Source organism: Onychomys torridus, chromosome 21 (genome assembly GCF_903995425.1).
Source record: "Onychomys torridus chromosome 21, mOncTor1.1, whole genome shotgun sequence".
Classification (NCBI taxonomy): domain Eukaryota; kingdom Metazoa; phylum Chordata; class Mammalia; order Rodentia; family Cricetidae; genus Onychomys; species Onychomys torridus.
In genome coordinates, this window is record NC_050463.1 from 49,670,749 (window position 1) to 49,698,506 (window position 27,758).

General features: G+C 45.0%; 1 protein-coding gene across 1 annotated transcript; it reads left to right on the forward strand.

The window, feature by feature from the left end:
- The first annotated feature begins 2,740 nt into the window (after window positions 1-2,740).
- On the forward strand, window positions 2,741-14,062 carry Cmpk2 (cytidine/uridine monophosphate kinase 2). The gene is made up of 5 exons (XM_036171250.1): window positions 2,741-3,820; window positions 5,092-5,206; window positions 7,770-7,971; window positions 10,322-10,555; window positions 12,202-14,062. Exons 1-5 carry the CDS (start codon window positions 3,158-3,160, stop codon window positions 12,317-12,319), a joined length of 1,332 nt encoding a protein of 443 aa, XP_036027143.1. The 5' UTR covers window positions 2,741-3,157; the 3' UTR covers window positions 12,320-14,062.
- The last annotated feature ends 13,696 nt before the right edge of the window (window positions 14,063-27,758 follow it).

A 27,758-nucleotide genomic window follows, 5' to 3' on the forward strand; every position in this document is an offset into this window, starting at 1 on the left:
ATCATAGAGACCCCAGTTGGCTCTCTTCTCCTTGGGAGTCTCATACTGAAAACAATTCAAACACATTGTATCAGTAGCCAGAGGCACCAACATTTCTCTTTAGCCAGGGATCTTACCCCTGAGCACCTGTGCATTCCTAACATGCCCCATGCACTCTGGTGGGGATAGTGCCCCAGCAGAGGCTGTGATGCTTTGCTGGGTTATGGAATCTGTCTGCTGAGTTGTGATCGTCATAGTCTTTAGGAAATCCATCATGGAATTGTCACAGGGAGAGCACACCTGTGATCAAAGCACAGCTTTGGAATGCTTCACCTTGGTGTCAGCTGGGCCTGTCTTGGAGTCACCTAGGAGACACACCTCTCTCCTGGATACTTGGTACTTACATAACTGCTCTGAGTTTCTTAACCCTTTCATTTTACTCAACTTGGATTTGGACTCTACAGCCATCACTCTTTGTGAATCTGTTTTGTTGACTCTCATTTTCTGACCTCCTTATTTATATCATGACAACTAAATCATTAATATGTAATTATGTGACATGTTCTGTGAGGAGTCCTTGACATTCTGTGGCTCTATGTAGTTATGTGTTCTCATTGCTCTGATTTCGTTTGTCTTATTTCTTATACTTAAACTGACTAGCTAAAGCATAGGTAACCAGTGCTTCAAACCCTGTGCCATTTTTCATTTTACATTAATTACTATATTTAAATGTCTTGAACTTACCCTCCTTGTCTTTTTTCCCCTTTATCTGTGAATGCCTAGAATAATTTCATCTTTCCCTTTGGTCTGGCACCAGGAAGTGCTGAGCATGGACCAGTTTTGTGGATTTAAACAGAAATTACTTTGCCTGCTTTGGGAAACTGAAAGCAAATTCTCTAAGTGCTGAAAGCAATAGATCTTCCTTAAACTACCTGTCTGCTTTCTGTGAGTTGGAGGCCAGCTTGATCTACAAAGTTACACAGAGAAATCCTGTCTTGAAACACACACACACACACACACACACACACACAAAAAAAAAAAAAAAAAAAAAAAAAAAAAAAAAAAAAAAAAAAATACATGACTGCAGGACTTCTTGAAATATTTTCTCAGCTTCTAGTTACTCATCTCTGTGCCCTCATGGGCAAATTGCTACAGGCACAATTATTCAATGCAAACCAGATGATGCCACCACTTCTCTTTCCTAGGAATCTTAAATTGGCACTAAAAATTAGACTCACTGCTGCTTCCTGTCTATTCAATAACCGTGGGCCTAGAAACCAAGAGCTGCAGTTTCTATATAGCCTTGGCAAGCAGTCTCTCTAAAAGGTCTCTGCCAGTGGTTAGAAATGCTGTGTGTATGTGCATGACTTACCAACTTGTCCCAATGACTTCACACAGAGGTCAAAGATCAAAGCTTATCACCTCATTCTATTGAGAGGAATCTGCCACGTTGTTATGATGGGTCCTGGCTTCGTATGTCAGAAATATTTTTTGTTTTGCTTTCCACCAAAGGTAGCACCAAGGGTCAACATTCTATAAATCTCTCAATTTTGTTAAACTTTTGTGCAAAAGCATTCATATTGTTTCATCTTCATGCAACTTTTAAAAATGAAAACCCTCTCCTCTACATTTCTGGAACCTGATGGCCTGGAGAGGCTAATTCCTTCTCCCTTTTCTTCATTCCCTTTGCCTGCTTTCTTTCTTTCTTTCTTTCTTTCTCTCTCTCTCCCTTCCTCCCTTCCTTCCTTTCTTCCTTCCTTCTTCCTTCTTTCCTTCCTTCCTTTTCCTCCTCCACCTCCTCCTCCTCCTTCTTCTTGTTAGCCAATCTGGAAAAGTGGGATACTAGTCAATGAGAAAAAAGACACAGTTACCACCTTCATTAGAACAACTCCAAGTAACTTTTCTCCTCAGTGTGCTTCCTAGCCAAGATTAGGTCTTGGTGCACCTTTTTTGTTTTTTTTCAAGAGCAAATTGTCTTGCAGAATTACTTCCATTTTGTTTCTTTGTGTGACACCAAAAATATTTATTTCTAAGAATTACAACCCCAGACTCTGATACTCTATCAGGCGTCCTGGGCTATGATTTCACACAGCTCACCATTGGAGGTAATGTGATCCTCGAACAGCTCACTCCTGATTCTATTGCACGTCACACCTTCTTGCTCTACCTACCAGTTCTGTTGATGGTTCTCACACCATGACCTTACCCCCCCCACCCCACCCCTCACCCCCGGTGCTGGGGTAACTCCTAAGTTGGGAACATCATTGAGACACAAATCTTTATTGTGAACCATCAAGGTAAAGGTGGTCTAAAACATAGCTAGTACACACACACACACACACACACAAACACACACACACACACACACACACACACACACACGAGGGGGGGGGAGAGAGAGAGAGAGAGAGAGAGAGAGAGAGAGAGAAGAGAGAAATTTCAACACCAGACATCAATGAAGGAGATTTTAATTGGCAATCATTCAATCATTCAGTGCCACAGCCTGGCCACACATCCCAGTTTGCAAGAGGATTCCATGCGAGTAAGGAGCACACTGGAGGGTCCTTCATTCGCAAAGTTGAAAAGCTGCCCAAACTGGTTGCAGGACTGGCTAGGTGGGTACTACACGGTAAACTGAGGTCAGATACCGCTAGGCACCTACCTGAAAGTCTCCTGAGACAGGTGCCTGTGTGTACGGGTGGGTCATGAAGCTGTGTGTGTGTGTGTGTGTGTGTGTGTGTGTGTGTGTGTGTGTTCTCTGAGAGGAGATTCCTTTGTGCCTCAGTCTCTAGCTCCCCAAGTCCTCACCCGTCAGAAATTAAGTAGCCGGGAAGAAGTTTAAAACTCGGACAAGGAGCACCTGCCACCACAGAACCAAGTCAGACAAAGCTGATGGCTCAGGAGAGGCTGGAATGCTCCAGGGCAGGCGTTGCCAGGGGACCACAGCGGCGTTAGCAACGCGCCAGAGTCCCAGGGCCCGGAGAATTTCCTAACCGCCCGCTGGCGGTTAAAAGCGCGGCTAGGGTGGGAGGCGGAGAAGCCTCGGCGGAGAGTAGCGCGGCCACACCCGAGGTCCCATAGGCAGCGGCCTTCGCTTTCGTTTCTCACGGATCCCGGGTCTGTGGTCACCCGCAGTTTCGTTTCCGAGGCGTGGCTGAGGGCGCGGCCCGGGACACCCATGGCCTTAGTGAGCCGCCCTCGAGCCCCACTGTGGCTTGGGCGGCTGTGCGCGCGGCGCCGGGCCTGCACTGGGACCATGGCTCGGCCGCAGCGCTTCGCGGTGGAAATGCCGGATTGCTCCCTGATTCACTTCGTCCTAGGGGACACGGCGAGCCACTCGGACCCACGCCTGGCAGCGTTGCTCGGGCCCCCGGGGCGCAGCTACGCGCTGTGCGTGCCATTGGTCCCGGGCACAGGCTGCGGGCCCCGGGTGCAGGCGGCCCGGATGCATCAGCGTCTGCTGCTGCAGCTGTGCCGGGGCCCTTTGCAGCGGTGCCGGATGAGCAAGCTGCTAGGCTACAGTTCCGGCGACCAGGACGGTGAAGTCCAGCATGGCTTCCTGCTGCGAGACCCTTGCGACCACCCGGACACTCGGAGCGCCTTGCTGCAGCTTCTGGGCTCGTGCCAGGAGGTGGCGCACCCGCAGTTAGCCGAGTTCCAGGCCGACTCTCAGGGTTTGCTCTGGCAGCGCATGTGGGAGCTGCAGGGAGACAGGCAGGTGCAAGTGGACTGCGCATGCGTCCTGCCGGCACCGGAGCCCCATCTGCACCCATTGCTGCCAGATCTGCTCAACTCTGCGGTGTTCCAAGACCGGGATGCTGCACGGGCGGTATTGGAGGAGGTAAGAAAGAGTTTTTTTCTCTTCGGCCCTGAGCGGAGCTGGGTCTGCCCTAGGCTGGCCAATCAAGTGCCTTCCGGCAGGTTTGTTTATTTTTACTCATGAGTCAGCAGGGTAGGCAAGCTGTGCAGGCTCTGTGTTAGACACTGCCGTTGCCTTCTATATTTCCTGTGCAGGTTTCTGTCAACCGAGGGCTGAGTGCATGCAACACCTGGCTGAGCAATGCTTGCTAGGAATACATTCTCGAAGTCCTGCAGGTGGACTAAAGAGTCCTCTGGGAATTGGGGGGAACGAGGCCAGCTAGTTAAGGGAACAATTTGCTGGATATTTGCTTGCAATCTGGGATCTTGGGGGTGCAGAAGATATACTTACGAAGATGTAAGCATTCAACTGGTTTGTGGACCGTATGCGGTCCCTCACTGCTCAAGCGTTTTTGCCTTTATCTTCCTCATCATCTGTAAATGTTCCTGTGAGGGAGGACAAGAAGTTTCTGGCAGTCTTTGGGGAAAGCCTAAGGTTGCGTTGGTGCCTGGGGCCTGCTGGTCTATATAGTTAACATTACTTTTTACAAGCTGTGGGACAGGGCTAGAGGATGGTGAAAAGCCCGTGTTCACTCAGGGAGATGATGAGATTCCTGGCATTTATCAAGAATGCGCTTCCAGCTTCTCTAAGGTGGTAATAACAGAAGCATTCACACAGATTGGCCAGTCTACTACTAATAAAGCTCTTGGGTGCTTGCCTTGCTTACAGGAAGCATATTTATGAATGAGAGAGGGCCTCAGATGAAGGTCCTAGGAAATGGGATGTGGTGATGGGGAGTAAGGAAGTTTAGATTCTCAGCAGAGTCTCAGCTCGAAGCTGTACCAGCTTTGAGCACCATTGTCAGCTTTCTGGGCCATTGGGAGGATGTGTATGGGGGGCAGGATGCAGGGTAGATGCACTTACCTGGTTATGTCTACAGGGTGGTTCACATACCTCCAGTTCTCAGCAGGGCCTGGAGTTCTGTTGTGGCTGTGGTTGGAATTATGTGCCTACCTCTCCTTCGTATAGGGTAGGCTAGCCAGTGAAGGACTGAGGTTGTATACCCCTGACATTTGCAGTCCTTGTTTTGAGTGTGTCTCAGCTTCTAAACTCTAGGAACCCATGGGCCAGGCATCATGTTCAACCTAGAAAAGGTCTCTTTAGCACCAGACAGTGCTGTCTTTGGCAGAGTCACAACAGGTTCCCAAAAGCCCCAGTGCTCCCCTGCTTATGCAGTTTTTCTCCCCCTACAGTGTACATCCTTTATTCCAGAAGCCCGGGCAGTGCTTGACCTGGTTGACCAATGCCCTAGGGACATCCTAAAAGGAGAGTTCCAGGTCATTGCCATCGAAGGCCTGGATGCCACTGGTAAGTGAGCACTGCTTTCTAGTCTCTGTCAACAGCGTGAACTGCACAGTTGCCGGAGGTCATTCTTACAATACTAAACGCCACACAGAGCCTTCTGTGAGTCTCTATGCCAGACCAACCATGGGATGCAACCAGGTGTGTGTGTGTGTGTGTGTGTGTGTGTGTGTGTGTGTGTGTGTTAATAGACCTCTCAGGAGGTCCTGTTCTGCTGTATCTTGCAGAGAACACCCAAGGTGATACCCAAGCTGTAGTCTAGGGACAAACAAGAGCTGGGGGATGACAACCTTGGAAGGTGGAAGCAATGGTTGGGCAAAGGTCCAGTGCTTTAGCAAACAGCTTACATCCAGGAGCCACAAGATATCCAGAGGCCCCCAATAGAGCAAACTGGGGAAGGAGGCCATGGAAGCTTCCTGAACTACTCAAGAGGGGTCAGAATATAATAATGTATTAACATAGTAACTAGAACACTCAAGTCCAGGAGACAGCTGATGGAGCATGCTATTATCTTTAGGCCTCTCCTGTGTCACTTGGAGGGGTGAAGATGGCTGTCATACTCTTTGTTTTGGTGGTTGTATTTTTTTTTTTTTTTTTTTTTTTTTTGTCAACTAGGAACAAATTAGGATTATCTGCCAACAGGAGACCTCCAGTGAGAAAATGCTCCCATCAGATTGTCCTGTGGGAACGTTGGCAGAGACATTTTTTCTTGATTGATGATTGGTATGGGAGCCTGCCCACTGTTGGCGGTGCCACCTAGGGCAGGTTCTGAGCTGCATAGAAAACAGTCTCTCAGCAACACAGGAGGAGTGAGCCTTAAGCAGCATTCCTCCGTTGTCTCTGCTTCAGCTCCTGCCTTGAGTCCCTAACCTGGTTTCTCTCGGCAATGCAGCATGACCTGGGAGTTGTAAGATGAAATAACTTCCTGATGATGGTTTCAGTCAGTGCTTTTTTGCAGTGGCAGAGTAGGGTCAAAGTACTGGTGATTGAGTCTAGGGATTTCTCACTTGCTAGGTAAGGGCTTTACCACAGATGTACATTCCTGGTCACAGGCTGTTATCTTTAATAATGCCAAAGGTCATTTCCACATGGGAACTTCTGTGTCACAAGGAGGTGACACAGTGGGATGACGGCAACCCGCTGTCCTGGCTCTGCCCGAAAGTCATCAGGTGGGAGAAGCAGTGTGCTCAGCATTCAGCACTTCTCATCACCAGGCCAAGACCTAGGTGAGGTTGGATTTTAGTCATGGCTAGAATTTTAACATCAGCTGTCCATTGTACTTTTTGGGTCATTTTTTGTTTTTTTTGTTTTTTTGTTTTTTTTGGGGGGGTCTGGTATGTCTTTATGGTCATCTAATTTGCACTCAGAGGTAATTCAGATTCTGTGGGACTAAAAGAGAGTACAAACCTTTAACCTCCACATACCTATGCCCACACATGTGACGTTCAGAAAATGATAACAAGGAGAGAAGAAAGGGATAGCTTCTGTTGCCACAGCTGCATCCTGGGCCCAGCTCCACCAAGGAGGCCACTGTGGATGGCTCCATTCCCTTCTCTACTGCTCGGCGACTCAGTGGGTACTCTTATGTAGACTAGGGTATTCAGAGCATGCTATGTGTTAGTGGTGTGCTCATAGCACAAACACCAAAATGGTCAGCACTGTTGTGATTTGCCTGAGCAGTAAATAAACAGTCGGTGATTAAGTTATTGGTACCCTGAGTGTTAAATATGACAGAGGAAAAGGGCCTTAAGTGTAAACAGTTGGCACTCAGTGAGGCCAGTGAAGAACATCTGTCTAGAGTCGATTATGCCTTTTCACGGTAGTCCTGTGCTGCAGGCAAAGGCTGGGACATCTGAGATGGGCCCAGGAAGTGGCTCAGGGCCGTATGACACCCAGGGGTGTGCAAAGAAGAGTCCAAAAATATACTCAAATATACCCTAAAGGGGGAACTGGACCTCTGACAAGTCAGTCTTAGGAGCTCCAAATGCCAAGCCAAATGCCAGGCACAGAGTTAGCAAGAGTGGGGGCAGGGACAGTGCAAGGTGGACCTTGGAGGGGAGTTCAGCAGAAGTAGAGTGGGGCTGGAGCAGGTGGAGGGGAGCTGGGCAGACGTGCTGCAAGGTTGGAGCAGATGGATCTCGAAGAAGAATGAACAGAAGTGGAAGGAGAATATGAAGGGGCCCTGAAGGGGGGGCAGGGAAAGGAGAAGGCATCTTAGTTTTTGGTTGCTATATAAACACCATGGCCAAAAGCACCTCAGGGAGGAAAAGGATTATTTCATCTGACAGCTTGCAGCCCATCGTGAAGCAAAGTCAGGGCAGGAACTCAAGTAGGAACCTGGAGGCAGGAGTTGAACCAGTGGCTGCTGGAGGGATGCTGCTTGCTGGCTTTCTCCTCCAGACTTTGTTCAGCCAGCTTTCTCAGAGAACCCGGGTGTTATTTAATCACACCTGTCAAATAACAGGTTGAAGACCTTTTTCTCTTCCTTGGTTAATAGGTTAGTGTTAACCTTTGGGAGGACTGTGGCGGCTTTGGCTCAGAAGTGTTCTGTTTTGTTTACATCCTGCAGGTAAAAGCACCTTGACCCAGTCGGTGTCAGAGTCTCTCAAGGCTGTCCTCTTGCAGTCACCACCCCCCTGCATCAGCCAGTGGAGGAAAATCTTTGACAATGAACCTACTATCATTCGAAGAACATTTTACTCTTTGGGCAATTACCTTGTGGCTTCTGAAATAGCTAAAGAATCAGCCGAGTCCCCTGTTATTGTAGACAGGTGAGTAGCAAGATGCCTTCTCTGTGACATATCATTCTCTCTCTCTGTCTCTAGGTCGCTGTCTCTCTGTCTCTCTCCTTCCTTCTCTCTGCATATATATTTAGGTGCTCAATTGTGGACATGCATTATGATTACAAGAGGAATATTGAATTATGAACTACATACATTACACCCTGACATTTTATACTAATAGCTGAATAGTGCCTTGAGTAGGTTGGAATCAGAGAGTCTCTGCAATTAACAAATAAGGAATGTGGGTCCAAAAAGGTTGTGTCATAACCACCAGGCATCATTCCTCTTAATATCATAACCAATGGCAATCCCCAGGCTAATGCAGTGGACCTATCATGTGGTCTCCACTGCACTAGCCCTTTGACAAAAAGTTCCAGAACTATTGAAAATTGAAGGAGTAGCTATGGTCACATAGGCTAAGCTGTCAGCCTTGGAGAATCTTCAAACCTAGGAAGGATTTTCTTTTTCCTGGGAATTTCAGTTTATATGGTAAGTACTTGCTATAGGTGACTCTCCTTTGATATTGGATATGAAGTTTCACATTTATTCACTTTATATTAGAATGTTGCCTGAACAGGGCAAGAATCCAATTGCAACAAAGGCTTGGAGGGTACCTTCACTAACAACACTTTGCTTTAGGGCCAGCAGAGCCCCCCCTCCTCAATGTCCATTAATGCCTGATGGGTAACTTAAAAAAGAAAGAGAGGGAGAAAGGAAGAAAGAAAGGGAGGAAGGAAGGAAGGAAGAAAAGAAGGAAGAAAGAAAGAGAGAAAGAGAGAAAGAAAGAAGAGGGGAAGGAAGGAAGGAAGGAAAAGAAAACAATAGAAAAGATATCTTGGTCTCCTTTGCTCTGAGTCATTCTGTCTTGTGGCCACCTTTGATTCCAGGACATTGTCTGTATCATGGGTGAACATCTTCCAACAAGGGTTGAGTCTACCCACTCAGCAACAGCAACTCTTTCATGGGGACAACATCTCTCCTGACTGATCCTGAGTTTGTGATCAGCCAGGTCACATCCAGACCAAGACTGACTAGCTATGTGTGTATTGTATCCCAACATTTTTACCCTTTCCCTTCTTAACCTTGGTGCTCATATCAGTGCCCTCAAGGACAAAGCTAAGAATACAGGTACCTTCTGTCTTCCTGGTGTGACTGCAGTGACAGGAACCTCTTTCCTGCTGGTCACCATTGGTTTTGGTGACCGTGGTTGGACTTGGATTGTCTGGGACACACATAGTTAAGCTCCTGGTCTAGTAATATTGCACACTTCTGTTAGTAAATATCCATTGACATATGCATGCATGTGTGCATCAATAGCCAGAAGGAGCATTATTTACTACATGCTAATAAATTTCATTCATTAATAGACATAAGGGGAATTCACTGATTGCATATCTACCATGTGCTGGCATTGTAGTTTTTATGTATGAGAATACGGAAGTGACTAAGGAGCATTTCCCACTCTGTGGAGGAGACAAGATCTCCCTCCTGAGACAATAGCTGTGGTCCCCAGTGAGGAGCTCCTCAGTAGAGTCTCCTCCGGGGTATGAGGAGCCAGAGGAGGAGCTTGGATTCTGTATGGGGCCTTCATGGGAGCAGGACTTTGAAGGCAGAGGTGGGACTTCACTAGTTGAGGGTGTCACTGTTGCTAGGAGACAAGGAGTAAAGATGGTGTGTGGTCCAAACTGGGAGGAAGTTCTATGCCACACGAGGAGCCAGAATCCTTTCCTGTGGGTGGTAGACAGCTGTTGGGCTTCCAGAAACAATGTGCTGGGTTCTTTTCCCTTTATGGCCATGTCTGACCTTTCTACAGCTGCCCAGCTTGGTCTCCTTATTGTATAATCACTGCCGCACAGTTAGACAACTGTTCTTGTGTGAAGGGAGGAAGGATGGTATTCTAGCCTCTGCTCCATGAACATGGATTTCATGGGCAGTTTGAGTTTGGCACTGTGAGAAATGGCCCAGGCTTGCCAGATTTCACTAGCTCCGGACATAGTGTTAAATACAAGGAGCTGCTGAGCCAGCCTGTCATCTTTATCCTCATGGCCGAATAGAAGTTAGTGTATGTGTGGAAGGGCCAGAATGGCTTGACACCTGTCCTTGTGGTATAGGATAGTTTCAATTAGATATGTGATTTCACGACTAGCCCACCTATTACTGCTGTTGTCGACTCTGGTTTGTGTGTGTGTGTGTTTTACACATTAGAAATAAATCCGAATGTAGTTCATTTGTGTGGTGCTGGGAAGACTTTAGCAGAGCCAGCCTGGTTTGATGGTTCTCAAATGGTACCTTGACTCCTTCCTAAGATGAGAGAGCACACTGCTGCCTTGTTTCCCAGGTACTGGCATAGCACGGCCACCTACGCCATAGCCACTGAGGTGAGTGGAGGTCTGCAGTACCTACCCCCTGCCCACCACCCCATCTACCAGTGGCCAGGAGATCTGCTGAAGCCTGACCTGGTCCTGCTGCTCACGGTGAATCCTGAGGAGAGAGTGAGGAGACTGCAGGGCCGGGGCATGGAGAAAACTAAAGAAGAGGCAGAACTCGAGGCCAATAAAGTGTTCCGTCAGAAGTAAGTGTCCCCAGGGTGATGTGAGTGGTGGGAGTCCCTCTCGTCCCTGAGCCAGGATCAGAACTGCTTTAGGACACAGTTCCTGTGCTTCAAATGCAAGAGGCAATGTCCCCTAAGCCACCCCAGTCTCTATCACTATGCCTGTTACCATCTGGCCTTCAGCACGACCAATTAGAAACAATGGGGTTTCTGTGTCAGAAATGGTAGGACTCTGATTAAGACCCAGAGTTTCAGGACTGGGGACATACTCTGTCAAAAATGTGCTTGCTGTACAAGTAAGAGGACCTGGGTTTGACCCTCAGTATCTGTCTTAGTCAGTGTTCTATTACTGTGAAGAGACACCATGACCACGGCAACTCTTACAAAGGACAGCATTTCTTCAGGGCTGGCTTGCGGTTTTGGAGCTTTAATCCATTATCATCATGTTGGGGAGCATGGCAGCAAGCAGGCAGACATGGTGCTGGAGAATGAGCTGAGAGTTCTATATCTGGAGTCATTGGCAGGAGGAAGAGAGAAACATTGGCCTAGCTTGGGATTGTGTCACCCCAGAGCCTACCCCTAGTGACATGCTTCTTCCAACAAGGCTATACCTTCTAATCCTTCCAAGCAGTGGCACTCCCTAGTGACTAAGCATTCAAAAATCTATGAGCCTATGGGGGCCATTCTAATTCAAACCACTACATTCCACTCCCCGGCCCTCATAGGCTTGTAGCCATTTCACAGTGCAAAAAATGCATTCAGTCCAACTTCAAAAGTCGCCATAGGCTATCACAGTCTCAGCACTGTTCTAAAGTCCAAAGAGTCACCTCTTTAGAGACTCATGGCACCTGAGCAGGGGACTCTGACCGTAGGCTGATCTCGGGGGATGCAAAGCAGGCCTTGGTTGGGCTGCCTTCTCTGCCATGAGAATGAAGATGGTCTTTCCCAGTTAACTCTGAGTATAAACTGAGAAGAAAGTGTAGCAGGAATCTTAAAAAGTTCTTATTAATAAGATCAAACCTGAAGCCAGGTATTGGGGTGAATGCTGGAAGATCAGAGAAGCAGAACAAGCCACAGCCTCCTCACCTGGCCAATTCCTCAGGTGATCCTGTGTCCTCAGACTGGATGCCTCTCAGCTGATCTGTGCTGTTCAAAAGCCTAAAAACTTAGCCAGCCAAATGCTGCTAGTTTCTGGTCCTCAAGCCTTATATACCTTTCTGCTTTCTACCATCACTCCCTGGGATTAAAGGTTTGAGTGACCATGCTTGGCTGTATCCTTGAACAAATGGATTTCTGCCTCTGGAATGCTAGGATTAAAGGCGTGTGCTACCACTGCCTATCCTCTATGTTTAATATTGTGGCTGTTCTGTCTCTCACCCCAAGTAAGTTTATTAGGGTCACACAATATTTTGGGGAACACAATACCACCACAAGAAAGGACCAGGAGACTTGGTTGGCAGGTAATAGGTTGTCAGTTATGATGTATCATGGCTGACTCGTTCTTCACTGAACGAACTTCACTGAATCTGTCTAGGGGCAGTGATGGCCGCCAAGGTGAGTTAGATGGGGGTTTGCTCCAAGCTGCCATGACAAGGTAAGAAAGCTGCTTTTTCAGGATGAACTGGGTAGGAGAGGAAGCTGACTTTTCCCCTTCTCTCTGTCTCCAGGGTGGAAATGACATACCAGCGGATGGAGAACCCAAGCTGCCACCTGGTTGATGCCAGCCCCTCAAGGGAGACTGTCCTGCAGAATGTTTTGCAGCTGATTCGGAGCGCTGGTCATTAATTGCAGTTCCTCTGCCTCACTATGCCAGAAGAGAAGTTATGTGCTGCATCTAGACTCAACACTTATCATGCTGCTTCTTAGAGTCAGGTTGCGTGAGAATGTAGAGGGGAGGAAACTGGAGAATGGGCATTTTTGCTCTGACCAACAAAGCCAGCCAGCTGCGGCTGGTTCTTTTCTGCCTAGCCACATACCATCTCCTTGGGATATATTTTCACACTGTGACCACCTAGAAAGATCTTCTGATCCAGCGGTGAGCCTGTGGAGGTCTTCCTGCACCTGGAAGCTGAGGATGTCAAATGTGGCCCACATTGATCAGTTGTGATGGGCTAGCCTCATCTCCTCTCACTCCAAATCCTATAGCTGAGCATTGTCCCTAACCCTAATCCCATTTGCTTGGAGCCGTTTATGGGTGGGGACACTCTCAAAGAAGCCATTGATCTTGTTCTTTGAGCTCAAAGGCTCAAAGAAGACCTTAGACAGTTCCCTGAGGGAGCACTTCAGACCTGAATAGACATGCGCCCCTAAGCTGCTAGCATGCCAACCCCATCTTCTTCTCCTTTCCTTGTCTGTATTCCATTTCCTCCTCTGAAATCCAGTTCTGAGTGTAATGAGCAGTCTGCGCTGAGCTGGATGTGTTGCACTTACCCAACACACTGATTTGTTTATATTGATGTTTACGTTGTGTGTTTCCTCAGTGTAGGAGCTCTGAGTCACTAACCAAAACTGAGGCCAAGGAGCTAAATGCAGCGTTGGCTGTGTGTTTTCACAACACAGATTTAATTTATCTGAATAAACACCGTAGATTCTGGAATGAGATCTCATAGTAAATTATCTTGCACTTTGAATGTCTCCTGATTGCATGTGAAGTCAGCTTTAAGGGCTCTTCGGAGAGAGGAAAGAGCTGTGGAGGAGAATCCTGGTGGCTCTGTAGCCTTGGCTGAGGCATTTAACATAGAGAGTGTTCATGGTTTGGTCTGAAAGAGGACAGTTGGTGGGCCTGGTGGCATAACCCTCCAGCAATATTTACTTGGGAGGCTGAGAAAGAAAAACTGAACATCCAAGGCCTTCCCGGGATGCAGCTTGCATTCAGGGCTAGCCTGGGCAATGTAATGAGACCTTGTCTCAAGATAAAAAGTAGGAAGGGGACTGGGGGTGGAACCCCACAGTAGAACACTGTACTGAACATTCTATCCCTGGGTTCAGGCCCTGGTTTCATTTCCAGTTCCATAAAAATATAAACAGAAAAACAAACAAACATGAATGAACAATTAAACAGTAAAAGGAATTAAGTAATCTTTGGTCATAAGGAGGTGGCTGGGCCAGGCTATTATTTAACATTCCAATTCTGATGTGGACGCCCTCTATATCATTTTTTCCCACATTCTGTTTCTGAAGAAGAATCCATCCCCAAGTAATGACATGTGAAGCCTTAACAGGTTTACCCTAATCTTAAGTTATAATAAGATTTAGTATTAGCCTATCAATATTTTTTCACTTTTGGAACTATGTATAAATTATAAATAATGTGTCTATTATCTAAATACATTCATTGTTGGCTTCAGTAGAACGTGTTTTTAAAGCTGATAAATAACGTTAGGGCTCTCTGTCATGTGGCAGCTACTTCCACAAAGGGTTTTGTTCAAGCCTTTCTGAGATGATTGTGATAGAGGCTCAGAAGAAAGTCTTAGTGCTCTCTTTATGAAACCTGCAGTGAATAAACTTGCTGTGACTTTCCTAACCTGATCTGTTGTTATGGCTATGTGATATACTTGTCTGGACATCTCCCCACAGATTTGTCTTTCTATAGTCTATGGTGAGTTTGGAATCTGTGGTCAATGGGCTTTGGTGGGGGAATGTTTGTTTCAAACATTATTTTCATATTATAAATATGGAAGGGATTTTAAAAATTCCATTCTCTATATGGCTGATAGGTAGATGATTTACATCAGAAAACTCTGTGGCTCTTATCAATGCCAAGATGCATGGCTCTGCTCACTGCAAGGATGGGATGTGTTCTTATTACAGGATTCATTCTTTTGTTCTCAATAATGGAAGTTCAGCTCAGCATGTTGCTGCTAAGGCCACAGTGTTCAGGTCTGAGTTTCTTGTACACTTAGATGTGTCTGGCTGGCTGGGTCTGGTAAAAGGAGTTTGAGGAATGTCAAGTGAATGTGTTCCCTTTCTCCTTCTGTCCCTGCTGTGATCAGGTAGCAGCCAGGAGGAGATCCTGCAGAGAGGTGACCAGCAGAATTATTGGTGAAATTATTAAGGCCACTCCATGTAGTTAAAAGGGAGGTTTATTTTGTGGGGTAACTTACAAGTGAAGTTGGTTGCAGGGTCTGGGAAAGGTGTGGCACAGTCCAACGGTGTTCTCTAGAGAACTCTGCTAGGTCTACCTCCAGCATCCAAGGTCCAGGAGCCAAGAGAGCCCTCGCATCTTGATCCTGTGTCTTCAGCGTCCTCTCTCAGCCCCACCTTGTAGACGTGACCATTACCGAAGCCTCAGTGGGGGTTGGAACTTCCAGGTCAAAGCTGGAATGGCTACCCATTACAGGATAGGTGTGTGTGTGTGCTGAGTGAGAAGGTCTTTGCTGATTAGGGATACACAGAATAGATGGGATCCAATGTTCATAGGTTTCATGTACCTAAAGCATGACTCACCACGGTTTGCTCTCCCACATTCCTATGCAACCACTTGCCTTCTGTGATGGTTAATATTGATTGACAACTTGACACTATCTAGAATCCCTTAGGATAAAGATTGCTGGGTATATCTGTTGGGGGAGTTATTTATTTGAAGCAAGAAGGGCCACTCTTAACCATGGTGGTATTATTCCACGGAATGGGGTCCTGGGCTGAATGAGAAGGGGAAAATGAGCTGAGTACTCAGTCATTGGCCTCTGCTTCCTGACTGCGGATGCAGTGTAACCTCAATCTCTTACCATGCCTTCCCACCAAGATGAACCATCCATCTTCAACTGTGAGCCGAAACGAGTCTCTTCTTTGTTACCTTGCTCTGGCCAGGCATTTTTGTCATGATGATGGGAAAAGTAACCTACGTACAGTCTTATACGGATGCCCAGTCCTCCTTCTAGACATGATTTCTTATCTTGAAATCCCGGGTAGCTATGCGAGCCTTAGAACCTGGTCTGGCTGCTGGGGTGTGACCAATGATGATAGCATTTCAGGACTGTTGTTTGTACAGAGCCATGCTCAGGTCCTTTGTGCTTTTCTGTCATCTGCTGGGGAGGACAATCAGCACAGGAAGAAATGCTGTGTCTTCAGAGAGGGAAGCTGGGCGTGAGGTAAATGATGGAGTGAGTCTACCAGCTGAGACTGTTTACCCTGGAGCCCTATGGGAGAGCGCCACACATTCCGTTGTGTAAAATGGTCTCTCATTTTCGCTCTTACTCTTTTTCATACAACAACTTATCTTCCTTTAAACATATACCAGTGTGCTCCCTTACTATATAGTGAGTTGGTATGCTGGATCTCTCAGCTGCTTCGAACTTGACAATTCACAAAGTAAAATATATAATAAATGCTATTTGACATGCGCTAGGCAAAGAAGTGGTGTAACAACCAGAGAGGATGACTAAGCTTAGCTTTGAGAAATGAATGGTCCTCCTCGAAATGACTTTTATCTTCCCCATTTGAGACAGTGGATAAAAGGATAGTGTTCCAAAGAGTCCAAAATACTTGTTATCTTCCCAGTGTGTGTGTGTGTGTGGGGGTGTCTCTTGATTTACGTCAGTATTATATTGACATTTATTTTCATCCTCGATGTGACCTTGATTTCCTCAGTCTTTTGCAATCTCCGGTATAGAAGTGGGAAAGGTAAGATGTAAACACGTTTCTGGTTGAAGATAACTTGTTGCTTTTATTCTCTGTTCTTTTCCGCGTTCTGTAATGTCCCTATGTAACAAGAAAACCTTGGTGTTCGGCAAGCATGCCTTCTCAAATCATCTGTAATGATTGTGCTCCTGGATGGCTGAGCAGGCGCCTTCCACATCTGAACTTCCTAGGCATGGCAACTATATGCTTTGGGGGAAAGGGTGAAATGTTCTGAAGGTTTTTTAAAAAAAGGGGGAGATTCTAAAATGTACTTGGAAGAAATGTGGGGTAACGAGTGTCTCTGGCTTTTGTTGGAATGACATGACAACAGTTGCTTTATTTGATGACTGGAATCCAGTAGAAAACCCATAACTATAACTATGGACTGGGCCCACTAGAAAGTAAGGGGGCGATCTTGTAAAAAGATAGCCAAAAGCCACTTGAGTGGTGGTTAAGTGGACTTGTGAACTGGGTGGGATTTGGAACGACTTAGGAGAGATCTCTCCAAATGTATCTATGAAGGCATTTTTAGAGAGGCTTCAGTGAGGAGAGAAGACTGCCCTTAGGTAGGGAAGAATCTAGTTTCTACCGCTGGTCCAGATAGGCAGCGGTCTGAGGAAAGAGCCACGCTGTCCAGCTGCCTCCACTCCTTCATGAATGGGTACTTCCCTCTCTGCCGCTGGCATCCTCAGTTGGTGTCAGACTGAAGCTTCCCCAGCCTTCCAATGTGAACTATATATGAGTGTCTCTCTGGGAATCTTCCAAGTCCTCATCAGCCAACTGGGACTGCTGAGACACCCAGGCTTTTGGACTCAGCAGCCACCAGGCTCTCAGCCTCTTCAGCATGCAGATGGCCACTGCTGAACAACCTAGCCCCTCTTGTGTAAGTCAACTCAACATATATTCTACAATACTATATATATATTCTATTGTTTCTGTTTATCTGGAGAATTCTGCTTAACACGTGGGAAACCCTGATTTTTTTTTTTTATACACACTTTAAATTTCAAGGTACTCTACAAACCATACATGGACTCCATGCATATATCCCAGCTAAGGGCAAGATAATTACACTGACCTTTTAAACCCAATGAAATTACTTGCCTGCTAAAACAACAATGATGGAATTCCTATTGCCTCTAAAGGACTTAGAGGGAGTCCAGAGCATCTACAACATGATGTTCCTCAAATATAGGATACAGTCCAAAACTACCCAACTTGCCACCAAGGAACACACATGTAGATTTTTAAAGAAAAAGGAGTCAAGTAGTGGAGAGCAACTCCAAGGTGACCTTGTATAGAAGGGAGCATCTGGGAATTTAGTGTAGCTTTACAAATGTGCTTGAGGATGGAATGGGGACATACCTATCACATATCATAAAAAGGTAGCACACACAAAGAGACAGACATTCTGCAGAAGTAAGTCTTGCTCTTAGCTAGAATATATGTATAGAGTCCATGTAGGGTTTGTAGATTAATTTAGTTAAAGTACATATACAAAATCAGGGTTTTCCACGTGTGTTAAGCTGCGTTCTCTAGAAAAACAGAGCCAATAGGAGAGGAAGAGAGAGAGAGAGGGAGGGAGAGAGGGAGAGAGAGAGAGAGAGTGAGTGTGTGTGTGTGTGTGTGTGTGTGTGTGTGTGTGTGTGTAGGATATTCATTGGAGTGACTCATACAATAGAGGTTGGGTAGATATTACTGAGTGGATATTATTCAGTGAAAATAGCACTATCTAGAAAAACAGGCCACTGATGAATTGAGTTATTAGTGGAATAAGTGTGTGAAGGGAAGTGTCCGGACACTTTGATTTATAAAATTATTCTATCAGAATAATGCCAGACATATAAACAAAGCTATGGAGACCTGCAATACACAAGTTTGAGTCCTAGAAGAAAAGGAGATCAAAGATCTCAACAAACACCACCATTATAAACACACAGAACACCAGGGTTATGTACATCGTGGTTATATGTGTAGGACCCTGAAACTCACATCCTTCTGGGAAACCCAGACTGTCCCTTAATGTGGACATAAAATCTTTGTAGATATTGTCATTTACCAGAATATGGTACTGGAGTCAAGTCGTCCAGATCCTAGATGGTTAATGCAGTTACAAACAGCGGAGAGAAAGGGTGGAATGATGCCATATGATGAGTAGCACATGGGTTAGGATGATGCAGCCGATGAACACCAAGAAATGACAGCCAACAGAGGCTGGAAGAGACAGGAGAGAGTTCTATCCAGCACCTCAGAGGGACCACAATGCTACTGACATCTCCATTGTAAGTTTCCAGTTTCTGTGGATGCAAAATATTGCATTACCTTAAAAAATATTGTGTGTGTGTGTGTGCACATCCATATGTAATACAGTGTGGGTTTCCAGGTTAGAAACAATGTTCAGGAGCTGGTTCTGTCCTCCTACCTTTATGGGAGTCTCAAGATTTTGGGTCATGTGCATTGGTTCCTCATTTTGTTATTTTTTTTTATTATTTTTATTAAGAAATTTTTTTATTCATTTTACACACCAATCAAAGATCCCCCTCTTCCCTCCTCCTTCTCCCCCAGCCTCCCCCTCCCAACCCACCCCCAACTCCTCCCCAGAAGAAGGCAAGGCCTCCCTTGGGGAGACACATCCAGTAGAGGCAAGTCCAAGCCTCTGTCTCAAGACTGCACAATGTGTCCCATCACAGGTAGTGGGCTACGAAAAGCCCGCTCATGCACCAGAGATGGATTCTGATCCTACTGCCAAGGGGCCTCCCAAGCAGATCGAGCTACACAACTATCTCACCATGCAGAGGGCCTAGTCCAGTCCCATGCAGGCACCACAGCCATTGATCCATCTTTCATGAGTTCCCACTAGTTTGGTTTGATCATCTCTACAGGTTTCCCCATTATGATCTTGATGCACTTGCTCATAGAATCCTTCTTCTCTCTTTTTGACTGGACTCCTGAAGCTCTGCCTGTTGTTTGGCTGTGGATCTCTGCATCTGCTTCCATCAGTCACTGGAGAAAAGCTATTTCTTTTTAACATCCTTGATTCAATGTTTCCTCCTTTATTGTTTCTGATGAGAAACAGGCTGTCAGTTTTCTCTTCATTGCCGTGTGTGCGTGTGTGCATGTGTGTGCGTGTGTGTGCGTGTGTGTGCGTGTGTGTGCGTGTGTGTGCGTGTGTGTGTGTGTGTGTGTGTGTGTGTGTGTGTGTGTATGTGTGTATATGTATGTCATTTTTCTGGCATCTTTTCTCTATATGACTGCTTTAAATAATTTGATTATGTTGTCCAAATTTACTTATATGCTTGAAGCTGAGTATATAGATTTATAGTTTTACTTACTTTTGAAAAAAATTCAAATAGTTTTTCTCTTCCTCTTTCTCTCTTTGTGAGTTCTCTCCAATCATATTTGCATTAGATCATTCAAGGCGGCCACCACCATTTGATAATCCCACTTTTTGTCATTTTTTTTCTCTCTGCATTTTCCATTGGCTGATCTCTATGCAATTGTCTTGAGGCTCACTGGTCTTTGCTTCCGCAGCTAATCTGTTCTTGTGTGTTGTATGTTGGTGAGTTGTCACGTGCTGTTTAAATTCACTGAGAAGTGGGAATGCCCACCCTGTCCCTTGGCCACTTCAGACACAAGCATGTTTTCATTGAAGTGTCCTCCTAATCTTCTTGTATGAAGATGGCCTGACCCTCTAATGCTGTTACACGGAGGGCAGAGAGCATCCGAACAGCTGGTCTTAGGGTTTCTATTGCTGTGATAAAACACCATGACAAAAATTGTAATATGAGGAGGAAAGGGTTTATTTCAGCTTATATGTCCCAATCACTGTTCATCATAAAAGAAAGTTGGGGCAGGTGCTCAAGGTAGTAACTTGGAGGTAAGAATTGAAGCAGAGACCAAGGAAGATGCTGTTCACTAGTTTGCTCCCCATGGCTTGCTCAGCCTGCCGTCTTATACACTCCCAGAACCACCTGTCCAAAGGTGGCACTGCTCAAAGCAATCTGTGCTGCAGGATCCTATATGCTGTGAATATGTGTTGTTCTCATTGGTTGATAATAAAGGTTGATTTGGCCTATAGTCAGGCAGAATAAGGCTGGGCAGGAAAGCCAAATGGGAGATACAGGGAGAAGAAGGGCAGAGTTGGTGCAGACATCAGCCCAGATGAAGAGGAAGCAAGACATGTTAAAAAAAAATAAGGTAACAAGCCATGAACCACATGGCAAAGCATAGATAAGAAATATCGGTTAATTTAAATGTAAGAGCTAGCTAATAATAAACCTGAGCTATCGGCCATTTGTAATTAATATAAGCTTCTGTGTGTTTATTTGGGACTGGGCAATTGGGACAGAAAGGAGCTGCCTCTGGTTACAGATCTGAGCCCTCTATATCAATCATCAATCAAGAAATGCATCATAGTCTTGCTCACAGGGCAATCTGATGGAGGCATTTTCTCAACTGAGATTCTCTCTTCCCAAATGACTCCAATTTGTGTCAAGTTGACATAAAACAAGCCAGTACACAGCCCACGAGTAAAACCATTGTGTCTTTGAGAACAACTAGACAGTAAACCACTTACAACAGATGATGCCAGTGATTTCCCTGGGGTATAAAAGCACCTGCAACAGTGGAAAACAGAAACTATAAGTTCAGCTAAGAGAGAAAATCTTCTTGGGGACTTCAGCTGACTGCCTCAACTTTCTTATTTGGATTCTGTTGGATGATTCTACAGCTCCCACCCTGATGATGTATGTCTACACCTTCTTGACTTCTACTTTTTAAATGGAAGCCTCAACCAGGAGACAGTTTTCTGCCTGGGACTCTCAACTGGGAAATCCTGTCTTCAAAAGGTTTCCCTGGTTGATTTCTACTGGATGGTGTGAAGGTCAGGCTCAAAAGAAACTCTGGAAAAATGGCTAACTGTGGTGCTTATAACATACCAAAATGCATGCAGGCCTCCAGGTTCTCTCAACATCACAAACACCTGTCACAGAGTCCATGCTGGTATCCCAGCTCTTCTCTGCTCTTTCCATGCTGCACCCTACCACAAACTTCTCTATCTCATGGGCTTCCCTTCCCTTGGATTCTGATTGCCTTATAACCCCGCCTTTTTGGACATGCTCTCTCTAGGTCATCTCCTTTGTCTTCCTCTTTCCTCTCATGGCCCCGTTCATTCTACTAGTGATGCTTAGTCTTCTACTTTCTCTCCCTGCTCTGAACTCCTCCAGATGCCTCTGGCTGTACTCTCCCTCATATCTACAATAAAATACTTCCTCTCCATCATACCTTGGAGTGGTCATGTCCTTATTTATACAGTGAGTCCCCAAATTGATGATCTCTCTCTCTCTCTCTCTCTCTCTCTCTCTCTCTCTCTCTCTCTCTTTCCTTTTACTTTGACTTACTCAGTACTTAATAAAGTCTATCATCCAAAACCAAAACCACGGCTCTCACAGATCATTGTCTGGATCCCACAGAACATCACTCTTCATTGATTTTCCTCTCAGTTACTGAGAGGTACAACTTTCAAGCATAACACAGATGAAAGAAATTGGAATGCTATTTTCCTTGCACCCAAAGACATACCACCCTCTGAACTCAATGAATGCCAGTTTCTGGAAAGGTGCTATGAGTCTTATACCATCATACCTCTGCTTATCACTGAAATTTTTGGTAAAGCATCTTGCAAGACTGTTTCAGCATCCATGGCAGTTCTGATTTCTCCCTGACTCTAGGTCACATTTTCCTGCTTGTTTTGGTAGACCTAAGATTGGATGCCATCCATTCTGAATTCTACCTTGTTATGCAACAGATGCTGCTTTTATTTTTCTATTAAAATTTCTCACCTCTGTTTTGGGTGGCATTTTAGGTTCATTCAAAGAGGTTGATCCACTTGAGTGCTGCATTTAAAATTTGTTAGATGATTCAATTAGAACCCTAGAGTTGACTGCCCTCCACCGCACCATGCTGAGGCAAGCCTCTTGCAATATTCTATCAGATCCCTATGGATCCTGAAGCCTTTCAGTCTAGTCAGAAGGTACCACAGAAGCCCCATGCCATTCTGGGTCCTGTTGCCTCTAATGTTTAGGATGGTCCTTTGGCAAGGCCAGCATCACTCTCTGCCTGAGGAGTCCTTATTGTGGGCTTGGAATAATTTTCATTTTCTGTCTGTGCCTTTCACCAGCTCCAGTTGCCTTTGTTTTGTTTAATTATTGCAGAATGTCAATCCCTTTAAAGTTTATTTTCTTTGTATCTTCCAAGTAAGATGTTTGTTTCAAATTCTAGCAATATTTGTCAGCTGCTTGTGATTAAGGTGTGTAGTGATGCAATATTATGGAAACTTCTCATATTCCAAGAGATTGGAACTGAGGCTGGACTTCACAGCCAGAGTTAATAATACAACTTGTGGTCATTTAAGACCTAAGACTGTGATCCTACTGTGTGCTCAACCTGTTTGTTTAAGTGGCCTTTAAGAGAACAACATAACAATCAACCTTGCTTGCCTTGCATTTCCCATGGAATCAACTGTTACAATCTAATGCATAGCTGTCATTTTAAGTTATGTACTCTTTTGTGCTCCTGACCCTGAGCAATGTATTTGTGTTATGATAACCACTTGCTGGAACTAGCAAACAGAAGTTGAAAGCAGCCTTACTAAATGAATACTCAACACAAATGGTTGAAAGCAATATAAGGATATTGCTTTATAAACAACCATGTTTGTAATACTGTTGGTTGTCCAGGTTATTTGGGGTTAGTTAGAGTGAGTGACTTAATCCCTTGTAAAACTCTGTTAAAGATTACTGTAAAGTATCCCTTGATGTTTCCCATGTGATGCTTTCTATGCTGTTCAATAAAGATAGAGCAAATCTCTTTGTTAGGGACAGACATAGACTCAGATAGAGGGAAAGGTTCACAAGACAGCTTTCAGCAAAGCAAAGCTTCAGATTCACACAATACACAGAGAGGATGGAAGATACATATATATAGGGGGAGTGTAAGTGGGAATTCAAATCTGGGCTCTCTCTTGGTTAAATGACACCAAGAGGAAGTGCTTTGATTCCTCTCTGGCATATTCTTGGTGACCTGGAGGTCATTATTAGTGCATTCAAACAAACTGCAAAAGGGAAGAAGGAAGCCTCCCCATAGCTTCTCATGTTTTTCTGATTACAAACTTCATCTTTCATATCTTTGCATGGATCGCCCAGATGACCCCTGTCTAGATTCCATTTATCCTGTCCATTCTCTGAAGTCTTGCTATAGCATGTCCCTGTAGAAATCCATTCACACCCTTCTAGGCCAAGCAAGGGTATTAGAGTGGCCACCAGGAGGATTCATCCAGGGTGATTGGATTTCACTTTTGAAACTAAACTGTCTAGGCTAAGGATGTGATTTGGTAGGTAGAGGGCTTGTCTAGCATGCTAACATCACTGGGTATTGCTTCCTAAAGCCTTGTGGTGCATGCCTGTAATCCCATTACTTTGAAGGCAGAAAGAGGAGACTCAGAAGTTCAAGGTGTGAACAAAAATTCCTCCAAAGAAGCTGTGTCTGGCTGTGAACAACAAAATCCTCCTGGAAGGAGTTTTCATGTCTGTAGAGACTGGTCAGAATTTCACTGCAATGGAGAGATTGGAATTCTGTGGGTTTGGAGGCTAATGACTTTATCTTGAACTACTTTTAGCCCCTGAAACAGCCATTCCTTGCCTCACTCTGTATCTGAACCAACACCTTGTGATAATAAATAAAACCCTCTTTGGTGCTATTAACTTAGGGGAACACCAGCTTCTTTCCACCAATCCAAGAGCCGAGAATGCCATCAGACAGCATCTTGAGCCTATAAATAAGCTTTCCTCATTTTTTCTCTCTGGGGCACCCACCAATGTATTTAAACTCGCCTTACCTTATGACTATCTTTGTCCTGTTCATTATAAAAACCCCGTGAAGCCACATCCACTGGAACATGGAATTTGGGGTCACCTAAATCTGTGTTCCCAGGCCACAGTCACTCATAATGGCTCCAGAATAAACTCTCTCTTGTTCCCTTTAAGGTGAGATCTGTTTCTTTTATGTCAAATTCTGACTACATAGCAGGTTATATACCAGCCCCGTATACATGAGACTCTAATAACTCTCAAAATAATGAATGAATAAGCGAATGAATGAATGAATGAATGAATGCACAGTTTCCAGCATGGCAATTACCAGACAACGGTCACTCATTGTGTCCCACTCTCTGATGCCATCTTTTTCATCCCCTCAAACTGCAAGGGGCTGATAACCAAACTCCCTCAGTGGGTAGGCAGATACCAGGTCAGGTGGGTAGCAGCCTTCTTTACTCTGGTTCTCCTGTCATAGGTGTAGATTTCTGAGATAAACAGGCAGGGGTAAATGACTGGGTTTGGGGTGTCCACTAAGGTCCCAGAGAGAGAAACTCAGAAGACCTTGTCTAGGATATGCATCATGCATGGAAAACTGAGTTGAAACTAGCGTCTCCCCTGCATGGGACTCTGATGTACATGCTCCTGTGTCCCGGAAGGCTAGGATCTGCCCAGCCAGTATTACTGGTAGGCGTCACCCATGTGCTCTGAGCTTTCCATACAAGAACCAATTTTAAGACGCAAAAGGGTAAAAGTAGATGCAAATTGTCTCCTTTGGCCTGTGAGCTGTATGTGAAGACCATGCATCGGCCTAATTCTCCTTTGTAGTTTTTCGTTTGGAACCAGGAGTCACTATGTGCCAGATGCCTCCTTGAAAAACCTTCACTTTGGCTCCAGGGCTCATTGGTTGCCTTTTTGCTTGTGGTCTGAGGAGTGATTGGATCCACGAGTGACAGTCCACTCCATTCCCACTAGAGGGAGGAAAAGCGCTGATTTCCCTCCTTTCCAGGGGAGCCATTCTCTTCGCTGGTTCACCACTTCCCTCATTACAGACAAACCGCACAGCCTGGGAAAACAGTAGTTCCTCTCATTTTTATTTAAATGTCGTCTCTAATGGGAAAACAAAGGACAGACTGAGGAACATTTCTAGGTCAAAGTAGCAAGTCTTTCAAAGTGGCTAATTTCGTGCTTCAAGAATTCTAAATACAGCCCCGAGGTCAGAAAAATATTCAAAGAAAGGCCATGGTGATCACAGGGTTCAATCTCCTTAATAGTTCTGGAAAATGAGGCCCAGAGAGGGACCTGCCCTGCTCTGGGTCATATAATTTGTAACAGCAGATGCATGATGGAGTAATAAATTCTTCAACTCTTTCTCTGATGCCTTTTATAACTCTATGGCTTGTGTCAGCATATTAGGGGTTGGGGAGTGGGCAGTGAATTATATACAACCATACTTATACACACACACTGAGTGTGTGTGTGTGTATTTTTCTCCTTGTGAGGTTTATGATTTGGGATCTGGCATGAAAAAACACTCTCTGCTTTTATGTGACCTTGATCATTTGTTTGTAGAATGTCCCTCCCCTGGTCCCCTCATTCCATCTTGCTCTGTGTGTGAATGGTCCTGCTTAAGTTGGATTTTGCTAATGGTGCCTGCAAGGTCTCTGCCTTTGGAATTACTGAACAGGCATAAACATACCAGGGTTTAGAAAACACATCGTAAACTTTTTTCCTATGGAGTTTCCAGCATTTTTATGAACATTCATGATTTTAATGGCTGTGTTTGTTTTGACATAATTGAGGATGTCACCCCTTTCTCTAAAATAATAGCGATATCAAAGTTCACTCTTGGCTTACCTGGTGTGTTGGTTCTTTCAATCCTAATGCATTTTTGGTTCATCTCTTAGGTAAGGAAGATTATTTTCTGAGTTTTAATTGAAAGCAAAAACCAAATGAAAGCAAGCTTAGTTCCTCCTATAACCCTGAATGTTGCAACCTGTATTTCTTGGCTATATTTACTTGCACAGAGCTTGTACTAGAAGTACATTTGAAGATGTGTTTTTGATGTGACATGTGGGCAGAACCATTTGGGTTTTTTTTTAATTAAAAATAATGGATGTCCCCTCTTTTTTGTGTATGTGTATAAATATAGGTTGATGGATGAAGGAACTCCAGGCTGCAAGCAGAGCTACTATCTTTCTCAACTAGATGGATATGACCTCAAAGAAGTCATTCTTTGTCTCTAGGCTTCAGTTTTTCTACTTACAAAATAGGACCAGGCTCCAAGAGGTCCATAGGCCCCCTATTTATGCTGGACCATTGCTGCATCTGAATTAAAATGGGAATCACTTCTTCCATTCTAATGGGTAACAGGATTGTAGCACAAGGTGTAGGTGTTTTTTTTAAGAACTTGAGGAAGTGTGGCTTTTGCATATTATATATTCTATACATATCTCTTTCCACAATACCTTTAAATAAGTGGGCATTTTGCATCAAGATTCCCCTGTGAGTTCTCGAGGGACAGCGAAAGGACTAGCAAATAGGTGACCACTCTTCTCATTCCCTCTTGGTTCTGCACGTTGACCTCCCTGTGGGGCTAATGGAAATCATCTCCTCCCTGTTGGCATGACACTCTACTGCCCTCTCTTGTCGAATATTATTTTAACTAGGCAAAGATGTGTGGCGTTTGTTTATGCTGTGGAATATTACTTTAACTATGGAAAGGGGTGTCACATTTGTTTCTGCTGCATTTGTTTAATTATGTAAAGCCCTTTTGCATCTGTTTCACCTTGCCTGCCCAAGGCATCTGATTGGTCTAATAAGGAGCTGTATGGACAATAGCTAGGCAGAGAGAGGGACAGGCAGGGCTGGCAGACAGAGAGAATAAATAGGAAGAGAAATCTGGGCTCACAAAGAAAGCAGAGAAGGAGAGAGAAGAGGGAGAAGGAGAGGGACATGCCCGGGGCCAGAAGCCATGCAGCTGCCAGCCAATCAGACATGAGAAGCAGTGAAAGAAAGACATACAGAATGGAAAGAAAAGTAAAAAGCCCAAGGCAAAAGGTAGATAAATAGAAACAGGTTAGTTTAAGCTAAAAGAGGTAGCCAGACACGAGCCTAAGCTAGGCTGAGCATTCAAAACTATAAAGTCTCCCTGTCATGATTTGGGATCTGGTTGGTGGCCCTAAAGAAAAAGGCTGGTGCAGCCACCTACAGTCCAATCATTGAACTGCGTGCAATGAGATTCCTTTAATACTTAATTCTGATCAAGGCCCCCACCCTCTCATCTCACTACTCATTCATTCTCCTTGTAGCATCACTGTCCACACAGACCTTCCTTATTCCTCCAGCTACATTGGTACCTCTCATCAGCCGAGTTGGCTCAAACTCATGAGTATTTTTCACATCTATCTTGCTTATATCTGGACTCTACATTAGATTAGAGTTTCACTGATACCCGTGATCAGGTACTTCCTACGTCCCATCTACACCCATGAGCAAGTCTCTGTCTTCTCCAATATCTTTCTATAATTTTATCATCTGTATCTCTGTGGTTGTTACCTGACAGCACAAGGTATCGGTTATTTCTACTTCCTCACATTTCACTGGCCACCCAGCAACTTTATGTTACACATATCTATGATTTCAGTTTCTATATAGCAGCCAACATCCAAGAAGCACTTAATAAATACTTGTCAATGGAATGGACGAGTTTTGTATCACGTTTGTGAGGCCTG